Genomic DNA, 17,423 nt, shown 5'->3' on the forward strand with positions numbered 1-17,423 from the left:
TGAGCATTTGCTATAGTTATACTTGTACATACCTTTTACCTCACCATCTAATTTAGACTTAAGTGATTGTTAGGAACATCAAAACCAACTAAAACAAAATCTACGGTTGATACAAACTGTTAGTTCTGGTTTTTGCCATATCATCTTCCAGACTATTTAAAATCACTTCAAATTACATTTATAGGCAGCTTCTCTAGTTCAATTTAGTAAAAGGCCTTCGCATTGCATGCTAACCAATTTCATATTGATTTTTTCCCATTACAAAAATTGTAAGAGGAAGTTTTCAGACTCGACTAATGAGATGCACTCTGCTAAAATGTTTCAGCTGTCACACTGAAGAAATAAGGGTGTTTTATAATAACCAGATATTCATCCAAAATTTGCAGGATACCAAGTAGCTGTGTTTAATCGGGATAAATTTGTGAATAATAACGATGAGCTCTTTCTCCCATAATTTTTAATGTGCTAATTCGCACCAGTGACGTCTGCAAGGTCCTTCTAGTTACCATTATGCAAAGCCCTTGCAGGGACTAATCATCATTAGCAGCCTCCGGGAAAGAAGAACAAGAAGATGGAGAAGAAAAGGCAGCAATGAATGTGTGGACGTGGAATGCTCATAAAGGAATGATGGTGGGGAGAAGGACGAGAGAGATCTGGAGAAAGGGAGAGTGGATCTGTTTGGACTGCTGCTGAGGGTGCTGTGGAAGGATAGTGGGGACTACGAGAGTGACGTGGAAAGGGCTAAAGGTTTAGAGGGGGGGAGGAAAGTCAGTAAGGGGTAGCTTAGGCATTAAATGTAAGCAAGAGAGTGGTAAGTACAGAGCTAGTAAGCGATGGGATTCTGGTGGTGAAAATTGAACGCAGACCCACCAACCTTGAGTTGGTTGAGTGCACATGTCTACTGGCAATCATAGAGCAAAAATCAGCGTGAGGAAATAGTAAAGTTTCAGAAGGAAGGAGAGATGAGTGCACTAAACACCAAGGTAAATTTGATATCAGTCAGCAAAGGAGGATGAGCCATGCCAAAAATTATGGCTGAAGATGGGGTGTATGAACAGCTCGAGTAAATAATTCCGGAAATCCTGAGCAACAAAAATGTTCAAGTGATGTGGTACTAAAATGCTCCAGTGGGGGAAGGGAGGGATGAAAACAAAATATGAGACTATGGATTAGAAACGTTAAACGATCTGAGAGAGAAAGCAGTAGAATTTTGCAGGAGAAAATCCTGGCCAAAACTTAAGGCTAAAGATGGAAGGATGCTAACCAAGCAAGATGAGGTTCAAAGTAAATACAGTAAACTCTTGATTTTACGAAGCCAGTGGGACCGGAAAATTGGCACTTCGTAAAATCGAGTTTCGTAATTTCAAACCTTTTTCATAAGTCACGAAAAAAATATTCGCTTTTGTTTCTTTCGCCCTTTTTTGTCTTTAGTGGTCTTATTTAAATGTTTTCGGTGGTTATTCTCGGTATGATTCATAGAAAAGGCTTTTTGTTTTCGATTTATGCTGTGAAAGATCGTTAAATAATTATACCACCATAAAATTCCCATTTCTCGTTCATACTTCAACATCAACGATCGCTTAAGAAATTCCCGACCAGTTTAGTAAACGTAATTAAATAATGAATTGCAAAGTTTATTATAAGAATTTAATGTTATTAATTTGTGGTTAGGAGCTAATAACAACTATTAAGTTCGCGTAAAATATATATTTGTTTCCAGCACCCACGGAATTTTAGCGGCAGCCGGCCTAACCGCCATTTATGTCGCCCTCTATCACTCAGAGACGAGAAAAAAGAGGGCCTCCACCCGTTTCCAAAATAACCTTCGTAAGTTAATATTTCGAGTTACTCCGAATTTTCAGTTGAATGTGCTATCTTTTCCATTAGTTATTTTCATTGAGATTCAGTTACGATTATAAATTGCGTAGGATATGATTATCTTCTGGCAAATATTTGAAGTAAATTCTGTTTGAGTTCTCCGTCCGGATACTGTGCTCCGTCATCTTAGCAGACATTGCTACGAAAGACTTTATTCTTCATCAAGACCATATTCTTCATACCAGGTGTGAAGTGCTATGTTCATATAGTATTTCTTTCTTCTTTTATGCCGACAGGAGCAAGGTTCCAACCGGAAAACGACAGGATACGTAATACCTGGTTTTCGGAAACCAGGTATTACGTATAGCATTACGAATACGAGCACATTCATGTTATCAACGCGAACAAGATTGCAGTTGGGAAGAGAAAGCTCTTGACAATTCTGGAAAGCAATCTACAACAATAGACAATGCACATGAGTAACAATAAATTGTTTGATTTACGTAAATTATGAAAATTACAAGAAATTAAAATAATGTTTGGATTATCCATGTTTTAGGATTATTCGTGCCGCCTCTCCCCATCATTAGCCTGGATAATCGGGAGAGTACTGTACTATAATGGTGCTCCAGGAGGTTACCTTTGTTAGGCACTGGCTCCAGCACACCTGAAATCCTCCTGTAGGTTCCAGAAAACTTCCACAAGATCATACTAACTTCCCAAACTTCAGCTTGATAATGTATTCGATGAATAACTATTTGCAAAGCATCATGACTGCCTTTCATTTCTATTCGAGTGCACAGTGGGCAATATGACCCAGCTCTGAGATGGCCAACTTTTTCTCCATGGCTTTTGCTTGTACACCCATGCCTCATATAGCGCAAATTCGTTCTTCGGGGAAACCTCGCAACCCAGTGTAGCCTCATCAAAAAACTTAAACGCTCTCATGATAAAACGTGAACTTGCGCTAAGTACACACGAAATTGCGACCATTTTACGCATATTATACCATTTTTCTGAACTGACGGCGGCTGACCTTGAGCGTGCTCGAAACCCACCTACTCTTCTAGCCAATCACAGAAGAGCGACAGGGGAAAGCGTGTAGGAGCCCACAGTCTCTCTCCGAACTCCGTGCAGTGCAGATCGATCTCCAGCTAGCAGTGTTGCCAAATCGAATCTGTGGAGATCGCACAGGGTTCATCTGAGAATCTCCCGCCGCCCCCGAAAGTACCGATATTCCCAAGGCTGGCAATGTTGGTCGACCAGATGGAGGGGGAAAGGGAAGGGGATGGAGGGGAACAGAGAGGTGGAAGGTGCAGCACTTCTGATTGGCTGCTTGCTATTTTCCACCCAGCCGCCGTCAGTTCGGAAAAAGGGTAAAATAGTATTGCTTGCCTCAAATCTTCTTGTTTGTTTATATATTAATCGAAATCCAATGCTGTGCAATGGCCAAAAGTATTACTCGTCATTGGGTCCAGATAGCCGGCCTACCTAAGTAATTTATCTTGTTTCCTTAACAGAATGACAATAGTTAATTTAGATCATTAATTAAGCATGGAGCTCGTGGAAATGAGTTTTTTTAAGCAATACGGTTTGAGATGTAGTTTTTGCCGTCATCGGGCTTCCAGGTGGAGGGTCTACGCTAAAGCTTTCAAGGTCATCGGTATTCACAGGAGAGAAATGGAGCGGTGGCCGAGTTACGTATGAATAGCATCAGCACATAAAAGGGCCCGCTATAGATTCTCAAACACAATGGCTTCATTCCCTCCCAGCAGTCGTAGGCCCTCTGCATCTCAGGAATACAGTTCAGCAGTAGAAGGTGATTTCAATAGAGCCATACAGAGTAAAAACCAAGAGAAAAATGGCGAAATATAGGAATGCAGGAAGAAAAATCAAGAAGTTATCAAGAAAAACCATAAACATAGAAGAGAAATTGATATAGGTCAATTGCTTTGAAAATGGAGAGCATCAAAGCGATATTGCGCGGAAGTTTAAACTCACGATGCCTTACTCTGAACAAAGACGAAGCTAAACCATCAGTGACCTAAGCCGCACCAACTTCAACCAAGCGGTCAACACACACGGAAAGTTCATCGTGAATCTGTACAAAAAGACGAGGGTGGTAATCGCTCCGAGACGTTTAGTGGAAGCTCCGGTTGGTTCCAGAATTTTAAACAAGTAGGTATTTTCAGTGCGGCAATATCAGGTGAATCTGCAAATGTTGATAGCGCAGTCACCGCAACATTTTCTGATGAACTCCAAGCTGTGATTGAAAGTGGCTCCTTTCCCCCTCAAGTAGTTTTTAGTGTTGACGAGACGATATTGCTTTGGAAAAGAATGCATTCTCGTTTATTTATTTACAGGGAAGGAAAACCTGGGTCAGGTTTCAATGTATTTAAAGACTGTTTTACATAGCTGTTAATGCCTCGGAGGACTTCAAATTAAAATGATTTATCATTTATAAACTCCGCTAGCTATGAAATGACATTCAAAGCAGCATTTGCCTGTCATTTCGATGAGCGACAAAAGGGCCTCAGTGACACAATAGTTGTTTTCAGACTGGTTGGAATAATCGTCAACTGCCGGCAATGCATTATGAACCCCTGAGATAGCAGATGTTAGCCCACCCGCACGACAGGAGGGAATTTCAAAACCCTGTACGAATTTTTTTAAATGTGAATAAAAGTCTTTCAATGCGTGCCTACTATCTTTAAAGGTATTTTAAACTATAAAATTTAAATACTGTACAAGCATGTGTAAGAGGCGCACCCCTATTTTGAGCATCAAGGCTATAAAGAAAATTTTTTTTGCGGCATTTCTTTACCCAATCGTGCGGTGTTGTAGACGTATGCCTGGAATTTTGACAGTTATCGAATTTTCCTCTTTCAATACCAATTGAAAGAGGAAATTTTGATAACTGCAGCGGGAATAGCGGCATAAGAGGGAGTAGAAAGAGTTCCGATCCTCTCTTCGCACACGCCGTTGCTCTACGATGCTAGTCCTACTCACGAACAATTTTGTTTCAAAGCTCTCGCAGGAGTATTGAAATAGAATTGCAGCCGTGGAAAATTTTAAGGCAAAACACGACAGGCACATAGTATGAACCTTCCCAAGAGAATGGACCACAATCGGGGCAATCTCAGCGCCGTAGGATAATAACCATATCGTATATTTAACGGAACCACACTCGGCCCTCCATCAGCCTAAGCCTCTGCCGTTTTTTTTCCTTTCCGAAACCCCACAGGAAAATAGGAAAAATATCAAGTTACAGGGGAACAATGGAAACGTGTTCCATCCCTACCCCATCTCACCAACTGACCTTTTTCGGTCTACCAGGTTCGATTCCCCCGGTTTCTGGAGGCCAAATGCTAGATGAGTCACCTACTGAGCTCGAAGATATCTCGATATCTTTCAGCAATTGTATGGCACGCACGAGGTTCTAAAAAGAATGACACCTAACGCGACATATATGTGACAGCATTTAAGTTTTATAAGCTCTAATTGATTGACACAAAAATTTTTATTTAAAACAAGGCTACTAATATTCAACATAGCCCAAACAGCACAATTTCGGAAGAAACAAGCGTTGCATAAGCGCATCCAAACAAGACGAGATAGACTGGAAACTTCAGGCAACGCAAACTGCATGTATCACATTGCTTCACTTCACTCTGAAGGCAAAGAGGTCACATGCAAGATCGGACGTGTTCTTCCCTTGCTCCTTCGCTCATAGCCTCGTAGCTTGAAATACGGAGGGGAGGGAGCACGCTCCTTCTGTCGACCACTCCTTTAGTGCTCTTCACTTATAAGCATTTCCAATTTCTTTTGTCCACCATTTAGTCCAACAATGAACACACTCGTTTGCATTTTTTAAACCACAGGTTTTGACACCAATATCATTTGCAGTTGCAAAAATCCTCATATTAACGTCTGAAGATGATTTTTGAAAAATCAGGTCCTCAGCGTAATGGAAATTGCTCGGCAAGACAGATGTTGACTATTAACCAGGTACTTATGTCCTTCAAAACTAGGTGTTTCTCTATGTTTGATAAGCGATTTCTATATGCAGTATAAATGCTGCGGGATGCCCACTCGTGGCAGTAAATTTAGCGTGCCCTCCGGAGCGAAAAACCCTGCGCTATCTTTTCCATGTTCACCTCTGGGGTACTGATGTGACGGCGTGATGCTAACAAGAAAACCAAACAGGAGCATTTTAAAAATACGTCACTAAGGGAGAAACTCCCCTCCCTGCCGCTTGTTTTTGACCCAAGGTTTCAGATGACTGACTCACGCTGAAAACCAAGGCCACTCAATTCCCCTTGGACTTGCGACCGGTGAAGGGGAGTGGGGGAAGGTAAGAAGCTTGTGTAAGAGGCGCACCCTCATTTTCGGCTGCAATTTCTGGGAAAAAAGGTGTGCGTCTTACACGTGCTTATACAGTAAATAAGGTATTCTAAGGCTATTTATGACAATATATATGGTTTAGAGGAAATTAAATACCCAACATCCTATGCTACCAGGAACGCATCCCTATCTTCCCAATGTTAAAACGCTCTCGTATAACACAAATTCGTATAGGGCAAAGACCCCAAGGAAGGCATCCCTTGCGCTATACGAGGCATGGGTGTAGTTTCATTCTGCAATACATTGATCTTGTTAATTGGCCAGATATTGTTACATCATATATTACACTCTGCATTTCTTCAGAAAGAAAAATAATACCTGTTCAAAGTATTGCATACTAATGACTACAGAAAAAGGATGGTCCTAAAAAGGGTATACCCGAGAGATGACAAATGAGAATGGATGAATCTTCAGCCAAGATACTAAGCACACATTTAGTGTCACTTCATACTTGGTGGGGACCACAGAAGCAATGGCTAGGGGATTCTCCAGAAATTATGTAAAGCCAAGACTCACATGCTGTATGAGAGTGAATCTACCCCAACACTTGAATAACTTATCCCTTTTCCTCAATGAAGAAATTTCCCAGCGTCAATGTTTGTGCAGAACATAGCAAACAGGGCAAATGGGAAGAAAACTGTAATAAAGGACCAAATAACATGGGCAAGACAAGGAGTAAATGTAGTTCTCACTTGCCTCCATCTCAAAGCACACATGATCCTAAATGGGTCACAAGAGGGCCCTCAATGAAGTAAAAGCAGCTTGCAGTGAAAGTATTCCTCACATCAAGGACAGAAATAGGTAGGTATTTTTGGTTTCTTCACTTAAATGCCCTATGGAAGAATCAATAGAAAAAAATATCATGCACACTTTTGCAGTTCAAATGCTTAGCACAAAGGCTTCTCTACCCTCTCTTCCAGACTCCATGCCCTCTCCCATACAACCACCCTAGTGAAGGTAATTTCCACTGAGATAATAGATAACCGAGCTGTTTTAAGATTTCCAGACAGTTAACCACTACCATTAACTTAAGGATTGCCACCAAGTCCCAAAAAAATTGAAAAGGGCTTCTCCTCAAAAAAGTGGGTAGCACTACGGCTCTCCTTCCCACAGTCAAAATGACTTTGATAAGGCATACAGTGTGGAGAGTGGATAAAGGGCAAGATTAAGCTTTGGATTAGCAAGCGCACTTCTGCAGGAAGGTAAGCCAACTTTCATCAGAGCACAAGACACCAACACTCAAATTGGAGGGAAAGAAAAAGATGGATTTAACAACATTGCTGAGGTTGCACTCAATAACATGCAAGCAGTGTATTTTTTACCACAATAATTACTCCTGACAGCCATTGGTGTAAGGTGAAAATTTAAAATTTCCAAATGCATTTTAAGAAGTTCAGGGCAAGAAAAATACCTTGATCTAGAGCGTGAGCGCTTAGACCGGGAGTGTGACCTTCTCGTTCGTGAGTGAGAGCGCACACGGCCCCGAGACCTCGACCTCCGCCTCGACCTGGACCTTGAACGCCGGCTTCTTGAGTGGGAGCTGTGCCTCCCTCTGGACCTGGACCGAGATCTTCTTGATCTAGAGCGACTTCTGCTACGTTTTTCCTTTCCAAGAAGGCCTATGACTGGAAAAATGTTAGCAGATAAAAATTGAAGGCACATTAAAAGTAGGCACAACTGTAAATTGCCAAAGATACAGTTAAAGCAAATAATGAAATTAGTCTAAATGAAGAATTATCAACCACTTGCAGTTCAAATCAGAAGTGATACCAAAATTGAGGAGAAGCTGGTATTTAATTGAGAATGCACCATTATTATAGTTTGGATGTGTGATAAAATAATTTTTCCATTAATTTCATAATTTTGATTTGTTAGCCAACAGTAGCACCACAGACATGCAATTACCTGGATCAATGGCAGCAGAAATAAGGTTTTGAGCTTCCTTAACACGAGACATTGCCTCCTCTATTTCCCGCTGAGCTGCTTCATTACTCTTTGTTTGAGGCTTGACGATTGCTTGAATTGAATGATACACTCTGCAAAGTAAGGGAAGCTATCAGATGGACATTTTCCAATGTCTACCAAGAGCCGAACTCTTTAGCTTTAACTAATTTTCATCCAAATTGGATATGCTTAGATATGATAATACTGTTTAATTGTGGACTACTAATTTCGTAGAGCATAATGTTCAGACAAATTGAAGTGGTTTTTAAATCTGAAAACAATTTTTTAAATATGTCGTTAAAAGGAAAAATAATAATCACGGTGAATAGCTACCTGTCATAATATTTGAAATGCAGTAAGTTGACAGATTTAGAATGTTCAGCCAAAGCAGAAAAATTTATGCATAGTTCCAGCTTCTCCATGGAAATTTTAGAAAATTCCAGGTTAATCTTATGTGATTACTGCGATAGATAGGCATTTTAAATCACCTTAAATTATTTTAAATCATATTATATTTATGTATTTACAAAGAAAAGGAATAGGTTTGTTAACACATACTACATTTAAAATTTGAATTTATTCAATGCAAGCCAAGGAGCTGCTTCTACCTCACAAGTAGATGTCAACGTCTATTCTTTGTGTTTTTTGAATCTTACTTGAGTCACTACGAGCTAGATATTTTGGTTCTTTTGTGTTGTCTGACATTCCATGTTTTGTTGCGGCTGAAAAAATTCTACTAACCTACAGCTCTAATAATTACTGCAAACAATTTTAACCAGAAAATGGGTGTTGAACAGGAAAAATTATCCAGGAAATGAAATTGATACAAAAGTTTCTAAAATTCCAGGTTGGAGCAAAAATTCATGAATGATTCATGCATAATTCCTGACTTTCCCCGTCGCTGGACACCCTGAGATTCACATGTATTCAAGATTCATTCGGATTAGAGATTCACTCGATTCATTGTAAACAATTTAAAGAACCAAATCATCGCCCCGAATCAAATCCCATCCAAATTCACAAAATGTCCACCTCTAACGGTCATAGTGTAAGGGTTGAAGAGCGAGTGAGGGTGAATCCTAGCGGTCTCTCGTGCTCTTCGACCATGCACTCTTCAGGACAGAACCTGGAGCGGATTGGAATCACTCTACATGACGCCACTTCCGAAGTTTGGCAATCAAAAAGTCCTGATAGCGTGTTTACGGTGGATTGGAGCACGGGCTGAGTTTATGCATTTATAGAAGTATCACGGGAAAAATCCTATCACAATCACCGGTGAAATACTAATGATTATGGTGGCATTTTTCACTTCCTGTAGCACATTTTCAGAACAAAGCTTAGCCACCTAAATATCAGTCAGAGACAAAGTCCAAAAATTGTCCAACCAAGATGGCAGGACTCTCACCACACTAAAAATTTGGAAACAGCGCTTCCAGGTAATCTAACCTCCTTGACTAACTCTAAGTGTGACCAACATGACCGATTCCCAAATGTATGAACAAAGGATTGATGAAATACACAACATATCCCTAGAGCAACTCTTCAGCAGAGAATAACAATAAAGCATTGCATATCCAGAAGCTAAACTACCCAGAGATTTTCAGCAAAAATAATTACCACTGTGACAAATATTTACAGAAACGTTGAAATAACATTGTCAACTTAATTTCAACAAAAAGAAAACTCACTTTACTTTCTTTCCATGCAACTCTGTGTCATTTAATTTAAGGCCTGCAATCACAGAGCCTTGGTCGGTGAATTCCATCAAAGCATAATGCTTTTTATCTTCATTTCTTATGCAAAACCTGATGTACTTCACTTCACCAGCTTTTGATGCAAACTCAAGAACATGCTGAGCAGTGGTCTGAAATGTGATATGAGGTCAGTGAGAAAAAAGAAGAGGCCAAATTTATATATTTTTACTTTCACTAAAGCTTGAATTACTTACTGAGCTATCAATCTGACCAACAACCAATGTTCTCCTAATTTCTTCAATTTTCCGACTGTCGAGATTAGCAGGAAGTGGTGGGTAAGGGGGAAGCCCATTAGCTTCTAATCGTGGGTCAAACGTGTGGATAAATTGATTTGGTGGTGTACCCTCAATCTACAAAATAGAAAGAACAATTTCCTGTGAAGCATCATACAATGCAAAGAGGGTGGTTGAAATGCAGAGTGAGTTAAAGAATAGCACATAATTTCTAAAATAAGACTGAAAACTCAGGCAGTAAGAATTAACATACATATGTACGCACATATATGTCACTATATGCACATCAGTATTTCATTGCATTACGATATTTTAAGCTTCTAAGGAGAAGCACACATAATAGCCTTCACACCAAAAAAGTACTAAAAAATTAACAGCAGTTACAGTTAAATTCCCATAAGTTACTTTTTTTCACCTTGCTTTTTAATATTTACTTTTCCTTATCATAATTTCCTTTCTATTTCTTTTTTAAGTTCAAGTATTAAATAGCATACTTGTTACTTATGCACTTTTAAGAAATTAAAATTGGGATTGACTCGAGAAATAACACAGAGAAGCTACTGTCACATTGACAAAGTAATTAAATGTTGAATGATGTCTGATAATTAGAACACTAAAAAACTTTACCAAACAAAATGTGGAAACACAAAAACGAAGAAAGTTTAACTTTGAGAGTTTAAGAACATGGTTTACATTCTCTGTAACAATAATGCACAAATTTAGTTCATGAATGACAATTATCTAGTCTCATGAACAAAAGGCAATTAAGCATTCTTGAAAGACTTCTTTTAAAAGTGGTTGAGATAGGAAACAGGAAAAGTAACAAAAATGTCTGGTCGGAAGTGTCAAAAAGGTCTGTGATCAAAATTATTCGATAAAATACACAAAATAAATTAAAATAGAAGAGAGTATTTATTATTGAAAATAATGCTAAGCCAACATGCCATGTGACAAGGGGTGCTCTGAAATGACAAGTCTAGCTCGTCAAGAGCTTCTGATGCCAAATCGTGCAATGAAGAGTTTGTCAACAGATTTTCATGATTTTAGCACTATTAAGGGGAATAATATAACTAATTTGAAAGTTTAACAAAGTTAAAACATCCATACACACAAAAAAATCATATTTCATTACATATGATGAAGGAATAAAATGATTTAATAACATTTGCAATAGCTGCGTTCAGTGGCGCTGACTCCATGGGGCCTGAGGGGGCCCGAGCCCCCTCAATAATTCGTTATGGGTGTGAGGAAAAAAGTGTCAGGCTTGTCGATTTTCCCCGGAGTGTCCAGATGTCGAGATTAGAGTTCTCAGTGCTCTAATGTTGATCATATGACTCTTCCAAAATGCTTAAAAAACTTAAAACTCACTACTTATAAAATTTCCCGGGGAAAGATCCCCGGTTTGGGCCCCCCCAATATTTTTTGTAAGTTGGCGTCCCTGGCTGTGTTCTCAATGTTCTTATTGGAAGAGGGTTCATTTGTGAATGATATAAATTAACAATCACATTTCATTTCACTACTCTACGTTGGTTAAGCAGAACAAAATACCATTTCATTTAAAAAGAACAGAAAAGAAATAATAGAGGATAGGAACACGATATTCAGAAAATAGATTGGAGTGAAAGGGGTCAACAGAGCAAAACAAGTGCAAACTCAGAAGAGGTGAGCGAGTCCACCGGAGGCAAGAATTTTCCAATCAACTATGACTGCATTCCATCAATTACATTTTGGTCTCAGCTACAGTTAGGTAAAAAAAATTACTTTTGGTTGAATTGAAAATTTGATAAATTGCACCTCAAAATGGTATATGAATGCAACAATGAAAATCTAGATGCAGCACTTTTGAGCTCAAATAAAACATAGCAAACAAATGAAAAAAGTAAAATAGTGCTAAACAGGTTCTGTGCACACCGTCAATTATGATGTGCTCCAAACGCCCATTCTCAGTCGTCAGGCTTAACATTACGTCTGGTCATTTGTCGTGGTGAGGTTTTTTCCTCCTCTGATCCACATGTCTGCTCTTGGCTGAGCGCTGACCATAGGTGGGACCACTTGCCTCCCACTATACCCCAAACCATCTATTTCAAGCCACAGCCTTGTATGAGGAAATTATAACAATCCAAGGGAAATCCAAGCTTAGAAATTTTAAACCCATATAGGTCATTATTTTACAGCATGCATTGAAATGTTTCCTCATTATTTTTCTTTTAATAGTAGCATCTTAAAGCATTCACAATGAATTATTTAGCATTTGATTAAAATAACAGTGATTATTTATCAATGGGAATTTTTTAAAAATTATGAATGATAGAAAATATGTAAAAAACATGAGTCACCCAGAGACTTGCCAATCTCTCTTGATCAAAATAGAACAAACAAACTAAATAACACATTTCTCTCCATATAGTCCCCTCCCTAATTTTTAGGCTTCAGTTTTGGGAAAAAAAATGAAAAATGTGTAGGAATATAGTCCCCCTTTACTTTTACCTAAGGCATTTATGGAAAAAGGGGGACTATACTCAGATAAATACCGTAATATTATCATCAATTCTACGCCTAACCAAAAGTAACAACAACCCAAATGAAGACCATTCTATCCATGGAAATCCACATGAATTCTAAAAATCTAAAAATATTTGACCCTTCTGAATATGGATTCTCCTTGCAGGCAAAACATTGGATACCACAAATTTCCTTTAAAACCCTCCCTGAGAGGTTTTCCAGACATTCAATCGAATGGGCAAGAAAAATAATAAGCCATTACCACCACAAATCCATGTATCTTGTACGATGTGAAGCACGACGTGGTGGAAGTTCTTAATATTAGTAAATTGCAATGTGCAATTTTACTAACAAATTCATGCGCTCTAAAATGATCCCATAAAAAACAATGGGGAAAAAATTGCCTCTCAGGCACATGTAAACATCAGCATCATCAACATAATGTTTCCATCCATCAACACTACCATGAATTTCAATTAAGTGAATTACTGTCCCTTTTTAAATAAACCTGAATTTATGGGAGTGAGAACTGCTATATTTGAAAGATATTCTCCCCAGGGTAAACAAATTTCTCAAAAAAAAGCAAAAAGACACCAGCTAAGAGACAAAATTTCACTGCATAACAATAATTTTAGTCGTGAGCAGGACATACACCTAGATGACCCCAAAAACACACGATGCTCAAAAAATTAAAATGATAGATTTTTTTACACGTTACATTCTAATTACTTTAATATTAAATTTTTAAACAAACCTGCACCAAAAAAGGGATTACAAATCCTGATTTGCTATAGTAATATAAAAAAAGGATAGTAAAAATCCCAAGCATAACATTCGAGATGCATCTTAATGTGAAATAAATTTGTTCATTGTAACCAGATGGAAAAATGTATAACTAAACTTAACCATGTATAATGATGACACGAGCATTAGAGCAGAATTAAAAATAAAAAAGATCTCATACCCCTTAAAAATACACACCATCTTACAAGCACCAACCATTATATTGCAAAATAAAAAATATCCATAAAAATAATACCTGATTTGAAACATTGGGTGGTAATTTTGACTCTGAAGGAAACAGCCCCGGAATATTTGTTCCCTGATTGGTAAGTTCGAGAGCTTTCTGTTCATCGGGAATTTCACCAGGATGAAATTCGGCTGAAATATACGATAGTTGAACACAAATCTAGTTAATAAATTTCAACATACATCAAACACGATTTAAACACTTTCATTTTGTAAGCAACTGGTAGAAATGCATCAATAATGAAAACAAAACTTTCGAAAACCCTCAATGATGACTTCCATGATCAACGACTAAACGAAAAAATACATATGTTTAATTTCTACCACCAGCTCAAAATAACTATAACTTGTCACATCACCCATTAACCATTAAAGATTCATATAATATTTAATTTATACCACCAGCTTCATTTCCCTCCTCAAGGAAAAACTGACAGACTGTTTTGAGGATGAGTTAATTTTTTCCTTATAATAAAAATTTCAATGTATGTATTCTGAATACAAGAAATGTTCAAAAATTGCATTTATAAATTGAATGCACAATATACTGACATTAATAACATCATAGACACCTGGTGAAGAGGAGTATTACACCTTAAAACAAAGGAGAACTTTTCGCATCCCCGACTAAACAGTAAAAATTCATATGCATAATGTTTAAATTCGACTACCAGCTTCATATCCCAACTAATGGCAAAACTGACTGTTAATCGATGAAATTTTTTTCCTGCACATTCAACTGATAATAAGATGGTCAACATTATTCAGTCTTGTCCCTCATAGACAACTCAAGATTCAATTGCTGCTTTTTAGTGCAACATTTAAGAGAAATCTCAAATGGCAAACCACACCACATCCTACCATAAAAGAGCAATTATAAAGAGACAAGCTATACACAAATGCAGGTTTTGAGAAGTCAAATTTTTTCTTAAAATAAAAGTTTCAATAAATGTATTCACAGTGCCAAAAATGTAAATTTGCTTTTATGAAATGAATGAACTTCATACTGACTTTGAAACCATCATAGACACCGGGTGAAGAGGAATATAACAGCATCAAAACAAAAAAAAAGAACTTCACACACAGCAGATATTAAATATTTTTAAAAGCTTCCCAAACGTTTTACCGTAAGATTTAATGTAAAGGTGCAACAAAATATGTATTTTAAATTACCTTAAAGAGTGCTTTAAAATATTTCTCGACTTCATTCGCAACAAACATACTTACAACTCTGAAATGGGACCACTATTAAGGCTCTGTCGATGAAGACTGTATTGGTCAAATGTTGAGCCACCCCAACGCAAACTGGATCGTGAAATTTAACGTAACATATCCTGGACTGAACTGGGACTGCGACGTCTCGGCTGGAAAAATGGACACGAAATTTAGTAAATATAACTTCTACGAATTGTCAGAGACAGATCAGAATGGTCAAAAATTCAGTTTTACTTACATCGTGGGATACAATCTGATGTCCTCTATCTTACCAAGGTACCCAAACAAGGTTTGCATTTGATCTTTAGTAGCCTGAGGAGCTATGTTGGTAACCTGGATAACTTTGGAACCAGTCATTTTGTATCTTCTGCGACAAAAATGGAAATTAAAGAGAAAACCATTACAAGAGTTGCGTGGTCGTCACATACACATTTCATGGTCATGATAAAACAAAAAATCTACATATCCATTAGTAAGACGAATGAATGGTAATATAAACAACAGACCTCATAATGCTGCAGCACGGAACAGCAGAAAATAAGGGATGATGGTGCTACTTGAGTATCCAAAGCAGTAAAACACTCATTTCAAGAATCAGTTGCTTTTACTTTTTAACATAAAGACCACTTATGATGGCGTGAAGTCTAGAGCTTTATGCGCCCTTAATACCCTGATAGCATTTGGAGCTAATACACAGACCTCCTGACTTACCATTAAATTGAAATAATCTTTCACCGGTTCCTCAAATTTTTAAGAAATTTCATAGTAGGACTTCATACGAATTGCACTCCTATGTCACAAATTTATCCCTGCAAGTTTGACGCGTACGTATTTCCTCCATTACAAATATTAATATCTATTTACTTTTCAACTAAGTCAACAAATCAACATAAATGTTATTCCAATTTACCATCAACACCTAGTTCCCCAACGCGGCCTCTTCTTAAAACAGGCAGAGTTGCCAAATAGCCTCACATTTTGTGTAATCAAAACACTATGTAGAATATTAATAAATTAATAAAAACGCTGTATTTACAAGTAAACGATTAACGGAAGTGCAAATAATCAATTGTAGGTAAAGTATTTATCATTTTTGCCGCCTGACCGTTTCCTCACCACATTTTCCAACGAAGAAAGTGAGCATCGAATTCCGCTAGACATGGTTGCCAAAGGTTCTACAGAAAAATTTGACACTCGTACTGCGACACATCCACGATTCCAATAAACTGGTCGCTCAAGCTCCTGGGTTTCCAGGGTTCGGTTGCCCTACGCTTGTGGTACGAATACGGATTTGGTGACTCAAATCACCACTTGCGGCACTAGCGTCGGTGACGTAATTTTACGAAATGGCCGACACAAGTGTGCCACAAGATTTTATCGCAACGAGCTTTATATGGCAATTTTGACCTATTATCTGTTACTTTTTTCCACAATATCCATCGAGTGCGTAAGTATCGCATTTGCACTTAACATTACAATCTGGTGAGGATCTGCTAAAACTTAGTACCAACTTCGATCATGTAACAATGATTGATACAAATAGCCTAGACCGTTCATTCTACACTCGTCATGGTCTTCATTTGAACAGTAAAGGGAAAAATCATCTGTGCTCAGAAATAATTAAGTGTGTTTTGTGACTAGGGAATCCCAACTTGGTGATCACAAGAAGTGCTCCTCTTGAACCAACATCTGGTAGGGAACTCATTAATCTTGCTGTCCTGAATGTACAATGTCTCCGAAATAAAATAATTAAATTAGAACTATTTCTCAACTCAGTAAATTGTGATATTCTGTGTATCAGTGAGCATTGGCTTCATGTTGATGAAGGTAGCCTTTATCAGGTGGACGGTTTCAATCTTGCCTCAATTTTCTGTCGCTCTCATCATATACATGGTGGTGTGTGCATATTTTTATCAAAGAACCTTCAATTTAAAGTAATCGATACTACTAGGTACTGCATTGAACTGCACTTCGAAATCACAGCTGTTATTCTGTGTGTATACAATCTCATTGTTCTCTCCCTATATCGGTCACCTAATGGCGACCCTGAAAAGTTTCTTGAACAGCTTGAAAAGGTACTATGTCATTTAATGCAGTTTAATGCTAACATTGTAATTGGTGCTGATTTAAACATTGATATGAGATATTCCTCTAAGAGTAGCAGGCAACTGTCTAATCTCCTGAGATCTTTCAACCTCTATTGTGTAAACAGTGAACCCACGAGGTACAATTCATGTATTGATAATGTGATAACCACTCTTAATGTTCATGCATATAACCTTACTGTCATCGATCCTCTTGTTGCAGACCATATGGCCATACTCTTTCAGTTGATTGCAATTAACAATAGTCCACCTAGGGAATCCAGCACTAGGGCTGCTATTCTGGATAAGCGTTGCAAAAAATAGCATATGCTATTCTGCGGGTCATTATTGCAACGACCCCGTATTCTGAATGACGTGTAGTAATAATTTTGTTCGGAATAGCATCATGCTATTTCTTGCGCGAGCTTTTTGGAAGCTCC

At 38.1% G+C, this 17,423-nt stretch overlaps 1 protein-coding gene across 4 annotated transcripts in view; it reads right to left on the reverse strand.

The window, feature by feature from the left end:
- The window catches only part of LOC124170754 (probable splicing factor, arginine/serine-rich 7), a 29,408-nt gene extending 13,171 nt beyond the window's left edge, over positions 1 to 16,237 (reverse strand). The window contains exons 1-9 of one of the 4 annotated variants that reach the window (XM_046549687.1): positions 15,810 to 16,237; positions 15,406 to 15,708; positions 15,138 to 15,266; positions 14,912 to 15,048; positions 13,695 to 13,816; positions 10,115 to 10,270; positions 9,855 to 10,030; positions 8,128 to 8,258; positions 7,634 to 7,847 (exon numbers count right to left, since the gene is read on the reverse strand). In XM_046549687.1, the coding sequence (XP_046405643.1) occupies positions 7,634 to 7,847; positions 8,128 to 8,258; positions 9,855 to 10,030; positions 10,115 to 10,270; positions 13,695 to 13,816; positions 14,912 to 15,048; positions 15,138 to 15,266; positions 15,406 to 15,410 (1,070 nt within the window). In that variant the 5' untranslated portion in view covers positions 15,411 to 15,708; positions 15,810 to 16,237. Of the gene's footprint in view, positions 1 to 7,633; positions 7,848 to 8,127; positions 8,259 to 9,854; positions 10,031 to 10,114; positions 10,271 to 13,694; positions 13,817 to 14,911; positions 15,049 to 15,137; positions 15,267 to 15,405 lie in introns of all 4 variants that reach the window. The other 3 variants (XM_046549689.1, XM_046549688.1, XM_046549690.1) reach the window with 3 other exon arrangements.
- Between the last annotated feature and the right edge of the window lie 1,186 nt (positions 16,238 to 17,423).

Source organism: Ischnura elegans, chromosome X (genome assembly GCF_921293095.1).
Source record: "Ischnura elegans chromosome X, ioIscEleg1.1, whole genome shotgun sequence".
NCBI lineage: Eukaryota > Metazoa > Arthropoda > Insecta > Odonata > Coenagrionidae > Ischnura > Ischnura elegans.